This window comes from Melopsittacus undulatus, chromosome 1 (assembly GCF_012275295.1).
Source record: "Melopsittacus undulatus isolate bMelUnd1 chromosome 1, bMelUnd1.mat.Z, whole genome shotgun sequence".
NCBI lineage: Eukaryota > Metazoa > Chordata > Aves > Psittaciformes > Psittaculidae > Melopsittacus > Melopsittacus undulatus.
Genome location: NC_047527.1, coordinates 114,343,850 through 114,363,764, shown reverse-complemented (window position 1 = coordinate 114,363,764; position 19,915 = coordinate 114,343,850). Strand labels below are relative to the sequence as shown.

General features: G+C 37.9%; 1 protein-coding gene across 1 annotated transcript; it reads right to left on the bottom strand.

Moving 5' to 3' along the window:
• Positions 1–631: 631 nt before the first annotated feature.
• MASTL (microtubule associated serine/threonine kinase like) lies at positions 632–19,713 on the bottom strand. The gene is made up of 12 exons (XM_005153085.3): positions 19,551–19,713; positions 17,340–17,477; positions 15,780–15,919; positions 14,919–15,007; positions 13,427–13,533; positions 12,967–13,099; positions 12,240–12,412; positions 9,857–11,101; positions 8,916–9,054; positions 5,529–5,642; positions 5,340–5,441; positions 632–3,045 (listed from the first exon to the last, which is right to left on the bottom strand). The coding sequence occupies exons 2-12, from the start codon at positions 17,472–17,474 to the stop codon at positions 2,888–2,890; spliced, it is 2,535 nt and encodes an 844-aa protein (XP_005153142.3). The 5' UTR covers positions 17,475–17,477; positions 19,551–19,713; the 3' UTR covers positions 632–2,887.
• Positions 19,714–19,915: the final 202 nt, after the last annotated feature.

Genomic DNA, 19,915 nt, shown 5'->3' with positions numbered 1-19,915 from the left:
ATCTCCAGGTAAGAAAGTGTGACTGTTACTGATGTCTACAGTTGTTCACACACTTCTGTCCAACTAATAGCTAGTAAACTGTACCCCAACATAACCTGGAAACCAGAGTATTGAGGTGTAGATTATGCACATGAAGTTTAGGCCTTCAAGAAATGCAATGCAACAGCTAGAATACATGCCAGGTGGTATCCATAGCTTCAAAGGGTCAAGCTTGCACCAGCTTACACAAATAGCTGTAGTTAATTACTAATCAGAAGAAACTTTACATCTTTCAGCTATATTACAGCTTGTACTTTTGCCTGGAAGTCAGTCAATTGACATTTTAAGTCAATAAGTGGGGCAAAACCAGCATGATTGAAAGTTAACACTGAACTCCATATTGAAGAATAAAGTTATGATTCACCTTTTTAACAAAAATATAACACAACCCCCCCCCCCCACAGAAACACAACAGGCAAAACCACACCACAACCCCCAACATTCAACATGTGAAATTCAATTCCACATTTGCTGATACGGATAAATGCACAACATCAAGGACAACAGGGTACTGCAAGTCTTAAGTGCTGCTTGTGCAGAATTTAACAGCTCCTGGCAGTAGTGTGGTGGTAACTGGTCACATGAAACATTCTCATTTGTCAGGCAGCCTATTTATTGTTGTACAGAACTCATGGGTTTGTATTGTATACAACTAGGGTAGAACAACCATAATTTTCTTTTAAAATAAAGGGGTTTATACAAAGACTTGAGGTTTTCATAAAAAAAAAAAAAAAAAGATATTTTTTTATGCCCAGTGTTTTAGTGGAGCACCAACTCTGGCTGTACACACTAGCACTAGATTACCTAAAGTCTTTAATCAGTTCTGTAACTCACTGTGATTGGTAAAGAAAAACCTTTTGATAGAAGCTTGCTTTGACCCTTGTAACTGATTGAGAATTATTTTAAGGGGTTATCTTTAACATGTCATACCCCTGCAGTGAGTGTTTTGTGCTGTGAGAGGAATGTATGATACACAAAATGGGAACAGGCTGTGAGCATTTAGGTAAAGTACTGAAGACACAGAGCTGCTGTGGGGTTGTTTCCATTATTTCCTTACACATTTTTGGAGTATTTTCCTCAGCATGAAACAGGTACATCTTTGTAGGCCTAAGCTTTCTTAAACCAGATTACTAGAAATGGAAGAATAAATTATGTAAAATACCAGTGATTACTTCAGGTGTTCCCTCAGGTTATATATTCTGACTACACAGGAAAAAATGGTGAAGAACTTCTCCCCATGCTCAGAGAGCGTTGCCTATGGCCACTGCTACAGTAATGCGTCACCATTTGATTGTTCGCACCTTTTTCATGCAACACTGATTTCAGAAAGCTAAGTTGTTGCTATTGAAGTCCTTAGAACAAAGGGAGTGAGAGTCACTGTGTGTTTTGGAACTTGCCAAGATTCTGCTTCACCTAGAGTGGGTTTGTCATTCTGAGCTGTTAAGAATTAGCTTTTTTGCCCTTGTAGGAAACATCTTGTTTGTTCCCATCCCTATTACTTTGCAGCTCCCTGAGCAGCAGTAGGAACCTAGCAGACACTGCTTGCTCAGGATTCCATTAGTAAGTCTTGTCTCCCAAGAAGCAAGGCAATGGAGGGACAACTCTTCTCCTTTTGCAAAACAGGTGACTTCATGAAACTCAAAAGCCACTTGGCCAAACTCACTAGCAGAATACTTGGCTTCCAACAGGCAGCCACTGGCTGGCACCATCAGCCCAAGTGATCTTTAACAAGTACAAATCTCAAACACAAACCTCTTCAGTAAGTCAGCTGACAAAGATACCTATTCAAGAAAAATATTAAAAGTGATTAAAACAGAATGATGTACAAATAAACCTCTAAAACCTAGCAGATGCAAGTTGTATGTTGCATTTAAAAATAGATTTAAATATATCCCCCCTAATTAGGATTTATAATACTTAATATACATTTGTAACATAAGTTCTAGTAAAATCTAAGATCTGGTTGTTGAGTTTACAGAACAGACTGTTTACAGTATGTTACAGTCTTTAATATACAGCAGCTTCAGTATAAATACAACACTTAGTGGCAAATACTCAGGTGATTTTGTTTTCTACCATCCAACATGATTGAGCACACACACACTCAGAATTTTCTATTTAAAATGAGGAATGGCTAAAACATATACTGTTCAGTCCATCTAGGTATGGTGCAAGTGGTTACAGTGCAACAATTTAAACAGCATTTGGACTTCCCCAAGTATCCTTCCCCAGGAGAGCTGCTGTCAATATCACCACCACATCTCATTGATGTTAGCTCTTCCCACTGCTTTTTCCCACCCCTTCTTGGGATAAGATAAACAGAACAAACATTTCAACACTCTATTAACATTTCAATTTCCCACCTCAAATAGAAAGGGTTTTGTACAGTGGCTGTATATCCAAACTGGCCAGAATGGTTTACTCCCAGACAAGGCTGCCATTACATCAACCCACTGATAGGTAGCTTATAATTAGCTACAATTTACATGCAGTCATGTCCTTTCCCTACTATGTTTAAGGGGGAAATAACTTCACCTTGCTGGAATTACTCATTGCTATTAAAAAAAAAAAGCCCCATTATTGCCAAGTGTTATCAGCTCCAAGAAATACAATGCTCTGGCCTCTTAAGAAGGTGCATTAAGAAAGAAAAAGTAGCATGAAGGCACTTGATACCAGCTAAGTTTCATACAGCAGTTTCACTTTAGAATAAAGGATACAATAATAAAACCAGACTGTTACCTTAAAACACACTCTAAATTTGGCAAAGAAACTTGCTTAAGACCAAGCTAGTGTAGTAGGACAACCGGTAAATGTGCAAAAACATGGAGAAGGCTCACTTATCATGAGGCTATAAGCTAAATCCAGACACAGTCAGGTGCTGAGCATTATTCCTAGCTTCAAAGTAAGAAGTATCAGTTTCATCATCCGGCTGAGGTATAAACGGCATAGTCTGATTCTGTAGATTGTCCCAGTCCACACCATGAAAGAAAGGGTGATTTTTTAGTTCTGAAACAGAAGTCACACAAGCATTATAAACATCCTCTTGCCCAAGCCCCATAATCACTTTGTTCCCTTGATGGATAATTGTAACCTGAGTGGGATCAAATGACTGTCATGCCAACCAGCCATCTTCCCCCAGCTGGAGAACCTGTTCTACACAGCAGATCAGAGATGCTCTTGGGGCATGTCTCATTGCTAGGACACCACAGAAATTTTAAGCATCACTTCAATGACTGTTTCTCATTTTGCCAAGGGTCTGTGCTGAGTGAACATGTGAGAGTCCCTTCCACCTTTCTGCACTCCTCCAGGCCACCTGCCTTTTCCTAGCTCATGGTTTCTCTGCTCTGTGAAGTCCTCTCTGGCCTCCTACTGGACACAGGAATCTAAACATTGATATGGTGAAAGATACCACAGACCACCAGATTAATCTTTCCCAGCCTAAAGGTTAACCAAGCTGCAAAACTTGCTAACTCAAGAACTCCCTTGTCCTGTCCATTCTGACCAGCACATGACTTCCTGCCACACAAGGTCTGGTGTTTCTTCTGTATAGCCTGAAAACACCACTCCCTGATGAAAGTGACTTTGCTACTTAGATTCAATCCAAGAAACCACCTTTTCAACACAGCAGGTGACAAACCCATGTTTTAATCACCTACCCCACAAAAATCAAAAGCAAATAGGACAGGTAAAAATAGCATTTAGAAGACGGAAATTTGACCAAGACAAACACTCATTGCAAATTTTAATCCTAAGGACATAGCTCATGGTTTTACCTGATAGATAGTAAGAAATTAATGTTTATTATTTCTACATTTCCTGATCAAATAATGTAACACTATTTGCTTATTTTAGTCAAAAGGCAATAAATCAGTCTTCTAACTCCTAATCACTTCAGCTCCCATATATGCAGCAGAGCACTGCACAGATCCACTACCTCAGAACTGCCCATAGTTCTGCTCCTAAGAGTTCCCATATACTGAAAGCTGTCTTCAGCTGAAAAGGTGAGCAGACTTCAGTGTTTTTTCCCCAAGAAAAGCTGGCAGTCAGCTCCTGTCTATGTCTCTGAAGAGGGGCAGTAAAAGCCAAACCCAGACACTAGAACCAGAATTCTCTACCAAATGCTTCTTTAAAGGTTCTCCTATCTGTTCAGACTAAACTTGCAGAAGCACTGTACTAGGATATGATATAATCAGGATTTCTCTCACTAAGCTAGCTTTCTACCCTGGAGAAAGAGAGAGCATGTGTTTTGGGGAAAAACAACAGGCAGTGATGGAAACTCAGTCACAATGAGGAAAGCTTAATGGTTGTCCTGAAAGCTACTCACAGAACTTCACTGCAGCAGCCTATAAATTGGCTAGAGAGATCAGATAGAGTTACAAAGGTCCTGACAAAGACTGTATTTCCAAGAACTTCAGACTGGAAGAAACCATTATGTTATCTAGTTAAAATTTCTATGCATGGCAGATTTCACCCTAATGTGCAAGGATAAAGACAGTAACTTGTATTTAAATGAAACATCTTCAAATCAAGACATAAGATGCTTTTTGTAAGACATGAAGAGCCACAGAATTCCCCTTTGACATCATGATCTTCATTTATACCTATGCCTTTTCCGAGTTGATCTGGCCTGGTTTCAGTTTCTAGCCTTTAGTCTCTTTTTGAGTAAGCATTTCCATAATCATTTCCTTCTCTAGTGATTTCTAGGGCAGCTTTCTCAAGATTCCTTCTACCTTTTTGAAAACTTATCACTGTAACTTTCCTTCATATTATTTTTTTAAAATAAAATATATTCACCATTAGAACCGCAAACATTTAAGACCTACAAGGGAAAATTATTATATAGACTTTGTATAGTACATAGCATCTAACTGTTCTGTACATTCCATAAAGACAGCCTGACTCCTAAGAAAAAGCTCCTTTGAATTAACTTTTGCAGGAGGCATTTAATCAAGGTCCCCCAGAATCAATCAGGTCAAAAAACACAAATACCTGTTACTGAGTTAGGCAACAGTGAACTTTGGTATGTCAGATATCAAACACTAAACATCCACAGCAGAAGAGCATTTAGAGCAAATAAAAAATTCAATAAAAACAAACCAGAAAACACTCCACCTTCAAAATTTCCTTCAAGAGGGCAAATATCTACAAAAATATAGAAAATACCACAACTTAAGTGTTCTAGCACTATATATGGTACCCAAACTGGCATTAAAGATTTAGTCTAAGTTTCAGGTGGAGGACATCACCACTTTGACGTATTTAACTAGTTGCAAGGAACACAAGAGAATTTTAATACTAACCCTTCAGTCCAGCTCTCTTAGAACTGTCAATTGTTAGAAGAATATCTATTGCATTTTGTGCATTATCAGACAGCTTTTCTTCATCCTCAGGCCAGGGAATATCTAAAAAGATGAAGAAGAATCAGTGACTCACGCCATAAAACAAATGCTGGACATACATACTTTCCCTCAGTTACAGAGACAGATTACCTCTCTTCAATATATTTTGAAAGACTTGTGTTGGTGTTTCATCATTAAAAGGTGGAATTCCAGTTAGAAACTCAAACAGACAAACTCCAAGAGCCCACCAGTCTACAGCAGAGCCTGGTAAGAGAAATCCAAGTCATTACACTAACACAAATGATATTTGCGAAGATTTGAAGCCTAGTCATGACAGAAACTGAAGTGTTTAAATCCCAAAAGTTTCTGGAAACGAAGAGACAAAATAAGTTGTACTTAATAGTCATGCAGAAAAATTAAAAACATATTAAAGGGCTTTTTAAAAGTTAGTCTGCTCCTTAATTCATTACAGATAATACCAGGGTTTACTGATAAAAGCAAGGGGCATTTAAAAACAATCTAATAATCAACTATCACAGGGAGTCCAGGAGCTGGCGTCTCCAAGACATTGTTTTGCCATAAGAAACAGTTGCCTTTAGCTGCTCTACAGCCTCAAACTATTGAACTTTATTTTTATCTAAGTTCATGTCAAATTATTGAGGACAGCTTACAGAGATGAGCCACATGTGAGAAGCTGGAATTACTTCACATTACGTTGAAGTTGATGAAGGCAACACAATCACTAGCTATCTCTCCTCTTACTAAGTAATTTTGGTTCTCATTCCAGTTTTTTTTTTCTTTCCAAACCCATCTTACTAGCCTACTTAAAACAAGCAGGCAAAGCAATCCCAGACACTACTGCATGCATTCCAAGCTTTCTGCATCTTCAAGCCATGCCCACTGAGCTGTATAAAGAATAGATGCCACACTTGCTGCAAAAGAAAAATCTTTTCAAGTGTAATTTTTCTTGGCTTTGTTTTTGACACATAAAAAAATTAAGACAGTTAAGAAAGCAAATGTTTTGAGCCATTTCAAAAAGACTATCAACTAAGTTTAGAAATGCTGAGAACTGAAACGTATAACTAGCAATCTAGCACACTTTCAGCAAGTTTTAACTGCATAAGTGGCCCACCAAGCTATAAGCACATCAAAGCTGTGATATCACATCCACTGTTAGAGGCACTTGGATGTTCAGGTAAAAATACTCCCAATTTCAGTCAAAGTCTAGCAAGATCACAACTCTGAACAGTGTAGTAACATGGGTATCACCAGCAATTTTTCCCACCCAAAGGTTAACCAGAGATTAGATTAACTCCCTACTAAACCACATTTATCAATACTTGAAGCAAGAAACAAATACCAGGTCTCAAGCATCTGAGCCTTTTTTTATTTTTTACCCACACACATAGTAAATCAGACTGACTGCATAAAGTGAAAGGAAGAAATAAAAAAAAGGTCTCTGGTTTATTTCCTTTTACATGATGTCTTTCAGAATGCTGACTTTACTCCTGAAGTATAGGCTTATGTGTGCCATTTCTGATGGTCTAATCAGTGACACTGATGTTTCCTGAATACCTTATGGAAACACCAGATTCTTATGTGACGTACATAACAGACATCTCTCTCTATATAGAAATGTTCATTCAAACAAGTTTCTTTGAAATTGTGATCTAGTTTTACTTTGACTGTTTATAGTTAATGCTGAACACTCCATTTTTGCACAGCATATAGCAAACTCACCAGAGATTAGATTCCCTGCATATGAAAAGACAATGAAGCAAGAAAATTACAATTATTGCATGAAAACCCTACATGAACATCAAATATCAGGTATGATTCTCTGAAGGCATAGGAATACACTTTTTCTTACGGTAGTAACTCAACAATAAAAAATTGGGGCTGTTCAGCCTTGAGAAGGGAAGGCTGCGTGGAGATCTCATAGCAGCCTTCCAGTGTTTGAAGGGGGCCAACAGGGTTGCTGGTGAGAGACTATTCATTAGGGACTGTAGTGATAGGACAAGGGGTAACGGGTTGAAACTTACACAGCAGAGGTTTAGATTGGATATAAGGAAGAAATTCTTTACTGTTAGGGTGGTGAGGCACTGGAATGGGTTGCCCAGGGATGTTGTGAATGCTCCATCACTGGCAGTATTCAAGACCAGGTTGGATGAAGCCTTGGGTGATATGGTTTAGTGTGAGGTGTCCCTGCCCATGGCAAGGGGTTGAAACTAGATGATCTTAAGGTCCTTTTCAACCCTAACTATTCTATGATTCTATGTCAATGCTAAATTTAAGTTAGAAACAGAAATAAAATAGTTCTGTCACATGGCTATAATTTAGGATTACAACCACATTTACAAGCAAGCCAGCAACACCAGAAATATTTACTGAGTGAAAGTTTTAAGTTCTGAAGCCAGAAAGCCCTGCCTTCACTGAAGGTAATGGGAGATTTGCCATTTCTTGACATCAACCCCAGACTCTTTGCAGGTTATCACTGAAGACAATCAATAACTGCACAGATGTCACCTTGCAACAAAGTTTCACATTGTCTAAGTAGCATTAATTGTATTCCAAGCTAATATCCTGTTTAATGCCTGCAAATAACCAGAATTTTTAAGCAGAAGTGCTAAACAACAACTACATGTTTCATAACTTTAGTCATTATAGTTTAATTGTTAAATCACTTCATGCAGTTTTAGTTAACATATATTAGCTGCATACAGCAGAATTTTATTGTTCCACAGATTAGTTTTATTTCTCAATGAAGATCACTTATCTCATACAATTTTCCCAAGACTATTAGCTCTACAAAACAGAAGTATATTTTTGATATGGAAATAAATATTGTAATTATAAATACAACAAATGTATCAGGGATACATTGCAGTTATTTTGTTAATGGTTCTTGCAAGTTAGCAGGAAAACACTTAAGACTTTTTGCTGATCTCAGTATCTGAGACAAAGAAATTTATGGACTTCAAAGGTCTGCTACTTTATTACTCTATTTTTGAAAAATAACATAAAATTGATGGCTACTACTGTCCACTTGTCTGAAAGATCCTGCCAACATCTTAAGTGTTTCATGAAGTCATTTAACTCAGTAACTGATTTGGATGCAACTTTATGAACTTGTCTGGATACACATAACACTAATATCAATAAACAAAGGCTTAATCCTTTCATACTAAATTTCACCAAGTTCCTCCTGCCCCACTCCAAAGAATCTTTAAAAACATTCAGGATGACCAAGTTGTGATTCCTAAACCACATACAAGACCCAGGCTGCCTAAGCCCACTTCCAGTGCGTTAGATTAACAGCAGACAAGACTACACTAGACAGTCAAAACCTTTGGAGATGTGAAAAAAGTGGAGAGGCAGCTGAACAAACACAGCCATGCATGTTGGCCAAAGCTAAGCACTAGGGATTTTTAAATAACTTATAGTCTTATTATTTAAAGGTTTTAGAGCTGTAGAGACCTTCGGAAATGTAAACATGTCACCTTAACTAGTATTTAGAAACTTCATGGTTTGTCTTACCATGAGGCTTTGTCAAAAGCAGCTCAGGTGCCAGGTAGTCTGGGGTTCCCAGAATGCGTTCACCTTCTACTGGAGCAGCTCCTCTTCTTACACTCTTTGGAGTCCTATATGGTGTGCCAGCATCTCCCTGATAAGGTGTCTTAAAAGGGGCAACAAAGATTTCAGATGTCAATCAAAAACAGCTGAGAAACTCCCATCTCCAGGTTTAGTAATGGGTGCAATAGCTGATGCTCAAAGTCATTAGCAAAGTCAAACACATATCACAATGTACATTCCCTGAGAAATTGTGAAATGTGTTTCCATTTCTTTATCTCAACTGTCTAAAAACATAAAAAGTTAAGATGCCTACTCTTAGGGAAACTTTTTCCCAAGTTCATCCTCCAATGTCAAATCCACAGCAACTTTTTACATTAAGCTTCATAATAAGCTTGCAATTGGTACTTGGCAGTACACATTACATCATCACTTTTACCATGATAAGAAAACAGCAGGCACAATAGTTCTTATTGTGCCTGAACAGCATTTGCAGACTGTCTTGGGAGGAATGCAGGATTGAAAATAAATAAATAAAGCAAAGCCTTCCCATCACATCAGGAAGCATAAAATTACCCACAGAAAATACCACACTGCACTAAACGTCAGATAAGACAAAATAGCCCAGGCTTTCTTTACTGGTACACTGTAAGAGTAAAGGATTTCTCCAAGAGGTGGACAGACAATGCTGAGACAGAAGCAAACCAGTGGACACATAATTTCTTTAAGAGCTTACCAATAACTGTAATTTTGTCCACCAAAGGGCAGCAAGTGAAAGCCTGTCCGCAAAGGTCACTATGACAAACTACCTCAAGCTACTACAATTTTCCCTCTAAATTAGCAACTGAAAATTTTGGATCACTAATGCCTAATGCACACACAAAGCCTCCAAATGTCTCCTTACATACCTGATAGACTTGGTATGGCCTTCCTTTCTGTAATGGAGTAATAGCTGTCGGGTAAGAGCCACTGCAAGCAGGTGAAACATCCATTATATCTAAGGAAGCCATGCTACATGGCTCAGATATATTGGATATATTAATTGGGCTATTATAACTTCGAAAAACAACAGCATTTTTTTTTAACATATTCAGTGCTTCCATCATCTTTTCTGAAGGAGATGATACTACATCACAGCGAGTTTCTTTCATGTGTTTTTGGTCATTATCCTTTTCATCAGGTAATGACTTGTATTCCTGGACAGCACGTGCTTCCTCTCTATTTTGTGTGGCACCTTGGGATTCCAGTGATGTTACAAGTATGCCTTCTTGTTTTAGTTCCTCAAAGAAAAGGTCTTTAACACTTCTGTCCAAATCTAAAAGCGGCTTTTCTAAATGGTTTTCTGTAACAGACGTTTCAGGAAATGACAAGTCAGAATCTGCACTGAGGATTCCTGAAGGCTTTTCATCATCACTGCCTAAAAAACTGGAGTTCATATACTCCTTTTTATTATCCTTTTCATAGTCAGCATCCAGATCACATGGAAGATTTTTGGCTACAACTGAAGTAAGCGAACTTTCTGCTGTTTTCTGGTTACCAGTAAGACTCTGAATTTGTTCCTTGCTTTTGCAGGTATCCTGTAGGCATCCATCATCATGAAGTATTAAGGACTGAATTTCTGTTGTCAAACCTGTCCTTTTATGTGCTGGAAATTCTATGATCTGACAGCCACGTTTATATTCTGCATTGCTTTTCTTAACATAGTTAAGCTCCTCAGAAGGACTAGTGTCAATTAATTCAAAGCTTCTTTTTACACCTGGCTTTTCAAAAATCTCCTTTTTAATAGGCTTGACAGGCTCATTCTGCCTTGACCATGACTGTTGTTCATTGGAAGTTTCTGCTGTTTCATTAGTCCTATCTCTTTCACTTATGAAGAGTTTTTCCTCCCAAATCTTGTTTTCAGAAAGACATTTTCTGACTATGCCTTTCATATCCAGTGTGGTCACAGGAGTATTCATTATATCAGAATGTTCGCTTCCCAACTTCTGCCGATTGCCAGAGTCATGGCTGCTGATGGGAGAAATGGCAGACTCCAGTTCTTTTGTCTTCAAAATGTTCAGACCTTTGCTATTCTCTAATTCTACATTTGAAAGGAGAGCTGACCCACTGTTACTTGGTTTGCCTGTTGTAGAATATGGTTTATCTTCACGTTGCTACAAACAAACAGATTAAAGTTGAGTATCAAGAAAAATAGGGCTACAGCATTATAGAAATGTCTTAAAATACCTCAGTTCCACTTCCATTAAAAACTGCAAATTGCCAAGCATCACTTATTCTTTATAAACACTAGCAGTGACAAATATGACATAATACATGAAAAAAAAAAACAAAACTAGATTAGGAACAATTTGACTTTAAGAACATAAACTTGGTAGAATACGATAGAAAATAAAGTATTTTTAAATGCTTAAGAAATATAGAAATTAAAGTTGTATTTCTGATTTTATGTTAAAAAGTTAAGCTACAGAAGTTCTCAGGTTCTAATAAACCCCAAATCAAAGAACCCCATCATACTACCCTGTGGTTTATACTTCAGAGTTAACAAAAGGAAAATCTGGTATTACTACTACTTTGGTAACACAATATTGAAAACATTGTCTTGAGAAATGGAGAGATATAACAAAGTTATAAATTATTTTAAACATGAGGTTTTGTGTGTTATCTAAAGAATTGTGCAAAGGACCAAGTATCATAGCAGCATTTTCTTTTAGGTCTGTATTTGTACAGAATTCCATTAACAGTTTCAACTAGGAGAAAGTATTTCGTATACAACACCAGCTGTAACTACTGGTGTTTGAATAATTGATACAAAAACTTTCAGTAGTATAAACCTTAAGCTTTTCCCATTTTTAATAGCTAGTAGAAGTTTGAAGTGTATTTTATTATTTTTCCCAAGTTATGCCTTTTAAAAGAAATTCTTTTGTCTGCATGCTGAGCTAATACAACTATACGGATAAGGTCAGTTTCCAAAGAGCAAGTGCTTCCAGCATTGCCCATCTTGTGAAGAACAGGGCCAAGCCAGTGCTGTCCAGCAGAAACCTTGGCTGCAGATTAAGTGGCATTTGCTTTTTGTGTTATGTTGCACAGGACTACTATTGGTTTGAAGAAAGAAATAATACTAGTTTGATCCAAAACTCCTATTCAGCAAGGATTACAACCCCTGCTCCTGTTGTAGGAAGCCTTCTCTACATCTGAAATAACTGGGGGAAGTAAGTAGAGGATATCTGCAGCAGTATATATAAAACTACAAGCTACCTTTAATGTATAGTGGGAAGATAAAACAGTCCTGACCTCTACATCTTTCTCCCACCTGGGGCTGCTGCAGCATTCTGATTCCATACCAGACAGGTATTTTTGGGATTGACTACTGGCACTGGAGGTACCAAACCTTTTTCTTGACTGAAGCAGAGTAGGAGTTAAACTTCTTACTGGCATCATAGGAGTTAATGGAGAAGTATCAAGATCTTGAGATGGGAAAGAAAAAAAAAAAAAAAGAAAAATCAATCAAGCATTGATACAAGTAGGCAGCAAATATTAACCAGCTTCACAGTATGTCAAGTTTTCATCCTGAAGGAAGTTATGGAAAGCCATGCATGACATTCGTTTCTCTCATCATCTTTCCTGCATAATCAATTCACTCATTTTTTGAAGCAAGGACTTACCAAGAATTTAAAAGCAATCTGAACATTAGTGCCATGGTAGCCTTATTTCTCATTTCAGGTCAGAAATGAGGAAGCAGGGAGATAAAACAATTTAAAAAAAAGCACATGTTATTAAGTTAAATGCCAAGAACTCGCACTATTTATGTAAAATCTTAAAGGGCCATTTTGCATTCAGAAGATAACGTAAGTAGTGTAGGTGAAACCATGTCAGATCTTGCATACTAGAGGAACATTAGACAGCAAGACATTGACAGAAGCACACGTTTTATCAAGTGGGTTCAAGCTACTCCCATAAAATTGGAAGACTACAACCTTACAGCCAGAGTATTACTCAGTACAAGGTGTGGTATACTCACATGTTTTGAATAATTTAGTTGAAAGAGGGGTTTCTTCTTTTTGGACCATAGGTAAGGGAGAAATCATTCCATGCAGACTCTCAGATGATTCACTTGACTTGTACTCTGGCATTTTCATTCCAACAGGCGTATACTATCAAACAGTAAGAAGCATAGTTACAAGTTAATGAAGTCTGAACAAAACATCCAGGCTTGGGAGTGTAACCACACATATACCTTATTATGTCTGCATTGGAGTTTAGCCATGCCCATTTACCAATTTTTTTGAAGCACAACTGACAGTCAGCAGTTTGAAACATAGTCCAAGGTAATCACTTCAGAACTTCAAAGTACTGGAAACAAGTCCTGCTACCAGCTGGCAGAAAAGATGCAAGTATAGCCTTAACACTCCTATTAATACATTAGGAATAGTAAACAAGCCAAAATAATGAAGTACTTAAAGATGGTGAAAATTACTTACAAAACCCAGAGAACTGATGAGAGACAACAATTGTCCTGGAGTACGTGAGTAGTCTTGCTTTGGCTTTGCCATTGACGGTGTAGTAAGTATATCTATCATATTTATCTCTACAAACAGAAAAAGATACAAAGCAGGTCAGTTTTTGCTTTTGCTATTAAATAAGCAAATTTGCAGGCATTTACTTAAGTTTTATTAAGAGGGGGAAAAAATTACCCACATACTGGACAAATATACAAAAGAAGCCACCAAACCCAAGTGAAGACATATCCATACATACTTATACAGGAAGATACAGCTTGTCTTGAACTGTAAAGCTACAGTTTATAAATACAGAAACTGTTACAGTCCAATTTCCTTTCCAACATACCATGTTGGAAGTGTTATGTATTCTAACTTGATAACACCTTTGGTTTTTGGTAGCAATTGGCCTATTGCCTGTGGGCTAAGATACTAAATATAATTCAAAGCATGCCTTCTCTCCCAAAGATATCACAACAAAGCTACAGGCAAATTTTTCATAGGTGAAAGTTTAACCTTAGATGCCATTTTTTGCTCACTAAAGGCAAGTAAGCTTATAGCTTACATATGTTCAACTAGACACAGTATGTCACATTAGAATTTATCAATCAAAGCAGTATATTACTGAAAACACACTATACTTAGGATTTTCCTCTATACTCTTAAAGGCAAACTGTACAACTCTGAATTTCTACATTCCTTTAACTCAATAAAAAGGATGTACCCATCAGCAACTGCCTAAAAAAAATCCACACAAAACGAAACAAAAAACCCAACAACAAACAAAAAAACCCAAAAAATCCAAAACACCACCCACAAATCCACCCACACCAAACACAACAACAGAAAGAAAATCCTGGCGTTGTGTGACATTAGGTTGACTTAGGGTAGCTAAAGGGTTGGAGATGCAAACTAGTTCAAGAACTGGGTATTCACCTTAAGACATGCAGCTTATTGCCTGTGCCAGACAGTCATTTGGCTATTCAACTATATTTTCTGCTACTTGAAAACAGTATGTTCATACACTAAAGCACTGATTTATAATCTGTTAGAGACTCACCACTTCCTCCTGTCTCTCACATTAAGGTTTAAGTTGGAAAATATATACACAAGTACAGATATAGCCAGAGAAACACAAAGAAAAAGCCAGAATTATTCATTCACCATTTGAATTCTCTTCGTGATCATAGAGAAGTTTTAAATCCATACACCTCAAGGGAAATGGCTCTAGATCATATTTCATGCACCCTCATTCCAAAGAACAAATGTTTTAGCTTCTGAAGTGCAAATTATGGAGCAGACCCTTTATAGCATGGGCCTTATTACTAACCTACTAGAAAACAGATAATAGGGCAACATTTGTGCTTATTTAATTGAAAGCTGCCCTCTATGGGGATGTAAAGCAGTTAGGAATATGGGAACATGACACAAACATACAATTCAATACAAGCAAAAGGATACAGACAACTCTTACCTCTATTCAGAGTAACCCTGGAAAGCCCAAAGTCTGTCAACTTTATGTGGCCCTGATTAGAAATGAGCATATTGTCTGGCTTCAGATCCCTGAAGACATGAACATAGTTCAAGTCAGCAAAGACAACTGAGCAATATTAACAAAGTTACCTAACCAGAAACACTCAATACAAAACATTGATTATAGCTGGTTTTCAGTAACATCTCTTAGCTAGCAGAAGATTCTATCTGGAGGAATACACAAAAAAAAATTAAACATTTCTAGCACTAAATATTGTACAAACTTCTCAGCTTGTAAAACAACCATGCATGTTATGAGTTTGTTTCATCAGGTTTAAAATGCCTTTTGTGAGTACTAACATCACAACATTTACTAATGCGTAGTTCCCACATATGACAAGCAAGCCTCCAGTAAAAATTTTCATGTGTGTTCTCTGTGTGGCATTACTGAATGCAAAGAATTCTCACTACAGGGGAAGCACTAGAGTAGTCAATGTCCATTTGTCCTACAGTTACATGCTTGCAGTACTCAGAGGGCTCCAAAACTAACAATCATTTAAAATGAGGAGGGGACCTAGGAGGCAGCATAGCTACTAATACACCTCAGTACTGAGGGAAGAACGCACAGGAAGGCGTTCTTGTAAGCAGTCTTGTATGTTTGTCTGATTAACATATATGGAAAGATTTTAATTGCCGTTTCATGACATTGCTGCAATGTACACATGCAAAAAGACGTTTCAGAAGCTCTAGCAAGTGAGTCAACTGCTACTATGAAATGGTGATTGGTTATATGTTTGCAGGAAAAATTAAAAACTAAAACTACCAGATGCTTATTTGTAAGAGCATAAAAAGTAGGTTTTACCTGTGGATTATCCCATGCCTGTGAAGATAATCAAGAGCCATTGCCGCTTCAGAAATATACTTAACAGCCATTTCTTCATCAAAATATCCATAAATATGGAGAAGAGATTTGACATCTCCACCAATAAGGTACTCCATCACCTGCCATTCAAATATTTTAAATTTAACATTTCTAAAATGCATTAAAAATCTGCAAACATAAAATATCTTTCACCCCTAGGAAGATGTAACACCCAAGAGCAGATTAAAAAGAGGCTTCCTTTTTAGGAAAAAAAAAGAAGTGCAAACTTCATTTCTCACATGATACTTTTTGCTTGGATAAAATTAAAACTTCAAATTGTAGAGAACATAAAACATTTTTCTTTTAATAGACCATTGGCTGATTTTATTTGCCTAGGCTACCTTCAATAGTCAGCTCTCAAATAACTCTTGCAGTCAGCTCAGCTTTTTAATTTCTAAAGGATTTCTGTATTATAGAAAATTATAAAGCACTTCCAAGAAGCTCAAGGCCTGAAGCCAAATACCACTGGTATTTGTTTTGTATAGAACAGGTATCTCAATGATTTTATTTGCAAGTATTTCTACACAATAGCAAATTCAGATCTGAGCCTTGTGAAATAAATGAAAATTTCCAGGAATGTATACAGTTAGAGCTACTGTATTGAAGACACAAAAAAAGCATGTTTAACAGAAACACACGAAAATGTGTTTCACATATGGTCCATGTCATAGTCAATATTAAAGAAAAGTCAGCAGGGTTTCAGAAGCTCACTTTTCAATAACAAGAATGATTTTATGGGCATTTCTGTCAACCAATCTCATCAGTACTTAAATTCCAACATACAATACTATTCCATATATATGACTAGCATCTCCTTTAAAATCCTTCACCCTGAACTCCTCTACTCTACACAGCAGTTAAACAGAGATTCCAGGAAAAGAAGCCTTCATTTACACCCAAAATGCATTGTAGGAGTGCACAGCAACCTTGCCTCAATTTAATCAAGCTGTTCACTGTCTATCCTTACAGCAAATAAGCAATACAGGAGATCCTTATATAGAGTCTTAATCCACTCCATTTTCATGTGGAGGCAGCATGTAAAATCATGTTCAAGCCCTCTGTACTCCACAGTGTTCCATGTAGACTAGCATTTAGTTTTCCCACTCAGTTATCCTCTTGTCATCTAGGCCAACCACCACCATGAATTTTGATCACAGGCAACAAGTAAAACAGATTTCCTTCAAATGAGCCACAGGGTATTTTTCAGTTACTTGGATTCTGCTTGAACAGAATAGTTTCTTGTTTTGCTTTCCGTAAGATTTCTACATATTCCTCAGATTACCTATTAGAAAAGACTTTCATGCAAAAAAGGGGAAAAAGGTGGAAAGATTTCAAAAGGCACCAGGGGAAGAGAAATATTTCACTTGTTCAACATTCCAAGAAAGCAAGTCCATTCCCTGGTTACTTTTATCATCATGAAAATAGTTTTCTGACATGAATAAAGCTCTGCACTCCATTTTCAATCCTATCATAAACCACCAGAATAATTTATTTACTCACTAAATAGACATTATTAGCTGACTGAAGTGAGTAGTATAAGTGCACAATGAAAGGACTTTTACTGAGAGCCAATGCATCCCTCTCTGCCTGGACCTGGTGAACCATGTTTTTGTTGATCATATCTGCTTTTTTCATCACCTGAAAAACAAAACAGAATCAAATAAACATTCTTTTATTTGCTCAACCCACAGTTTTGTCAGCCAGTTCACATATTGCTTATCTTGCATACAGACATACAAATAAAACAGTCATAACTTCACATACAGAAAAAAATTGAAACCACAGATTATTAAAGAACCTTTTTCATTGCTCTCATCCTAATTCATTCCTGAATGGAAATCACACTACCAATACTAACTGCAATTCCACACACTTGAAAATGAGTGCTTAGGTTTTATGTGAAATTAAGCTGCCTGGAGTTAATCCTCTTATCCACAGTATACAACTCAGAACCAGAAAGGCTTTAATGCTTAGGTATGCACTTGCTGACAAAGTCTTTCCAGCTCTTCAGAGGCTGAGATGTATGTTTTGAGGATTGAAGAGTGCAGCAGTAAACCATCCTACCTTGGCATCCTCAAGTGCAAGACTGCAACTATTCCAGTCTCCAATTCTTAATTTTACAGAGAAAGCAGTGAATTTTAGCTTAATTTTAATTTACAGTCAAATCACCCAACAAATATTTGTTTCCTTGGGTAGAAGCCTCAAACACATGCAACTCACAATGAAGAAATAAGAACCTTAACTGTGATTTAGAATCTAATTCCTGTATTCATCTATGTTGATGGCCACTTAACATTAACATTGACCAGAAGATGCATAAAAGTACAGCTGATGGGTATTCAGGCAAGCATTGCATACACCCAGAAAATTTGCCCACTTTCAACATCTTTGGTTCAGATCTGTATGGTGATACTAAGTCAAATTTAATTCATCCATTCTCTATGTAACATAACTAAAATTTGAATCTACAGCTACCACTGGAACTCAATAACAGAATTTGGTAACATTTAAAAACAGCAAGACATTAAGAAATGTAATTTAATACCATCAACATAAGTGTTGATGTTAACGGTAAAAACCGTCTAGGACACAAAGTTCTGTAGCTTTAATAATCCCTAAGTCTCACTACAACAACAATAAAGGATTTACACAAGACTCTTTAGGTCACAAAACTTCCAATAAATTTATGTAAGATACTGCAGTAATGCAATCGAACCACTCTATATGAAGCACCTAAACTGCAAGAAACTAGTTTCCAGTACTACATTACTATTATCACAGTTCATAGCAAAAAAAAAATTAAAAAAACCACAAAAAACATTCCAAGATATACACAGAACACATAGAACTGCACTGTTAGTAAGTGTTAACTGTATAAATATTTAAGCATATGTTAAACTTTGTAGCTGTGAACAGCCCATAAACTTCACGACAATAGTTTACAAATAAGCTTTCACTTCAAAACATCTATAGTAAAATCATGTAAATAGATATACACAGCTCTGAAGAGCAATGCCTACTTTGCGTGACCGGTTTTACTTCTCCTGTTCTTTGTGCACTATGCAGCTAGTTATAATCCTTTTTATTGCAAGGTCAAGTTCACATAAACCATCAGTAAATTTTTTACTACTGACAAGCCTCGCTTTCAGTCCTTTGCCCATCAACGTAGAAAATGTAAGGGTTTTAAAATGTGTACTCACCAAAATTCTTTAAACAATTTGCTTTCTTTATACATATCAGAGGCAGACTTTTCACTTAAATACGAGGACACCGTCCCTGTGGCACAACAGCTGCATGCATTCGATTCTAGTATTTACAAGCGAGAAACAAATAGCGCGGTGGCACTTTGTAAAGCTTTTAGCCTTCTCAGACAGCTAAGGTAGTTCGAAACAACAGCTGTCGCTATCAGGTGCCTTCTATCCAAAGCCTCCAGGGAAATGCGACTGTGAGAAAAAATGCTAAACACAGTCATGCCGACAGCCCATCTCCCTGACACCGGGCTCCTGCCGGAACAGCGGCAGCTCCTTAGAAGCCCAGGAGTCATAATGAAGGGTAGTAGGGTCGCGATAGGCCTTCATTGGGCACCCCTTTCCTTACACTAAGTTAAAAGAAAGCTGAGTACGCAGCACCGCGACACCGAGCAACGAGGAAGCAGTACTGAGCCCCGAGGACAGCAGAGAATGGAGAGACGCCCCTGTGTGCCCCCCTCACCTTCACGGCATAGAGCCTCCCTGCCTTGCGGCCCAGGTACACCTTCCCGAAGGCGCCACGGCTAATGGGCTTCACGATGGTGAACTCCTCAATGGAGGGTGGCCGGGGAACCTCCAGGCGCCTCGGACCAGCCGCAGCAATGTTATCCCTTTCCTCCGGCCGGGCCTCGATCACCGGCTCCACCGTCCCCATGTTGCGCCCAGGCTCTGGCGCCCGGCACCGATTCAAAGCGGCGCCAGCCCCGCCCCCCGGCGTCCCCGGCCAACGGACGGACGCCGAGGAGGAAGTGGGAGTGCTCTCGCGAGAACCCTCGCGCCGTGGCCGTTGAGGGAGAGGGAGAAGCTTGCAATGGCGGGCGGAGCGGC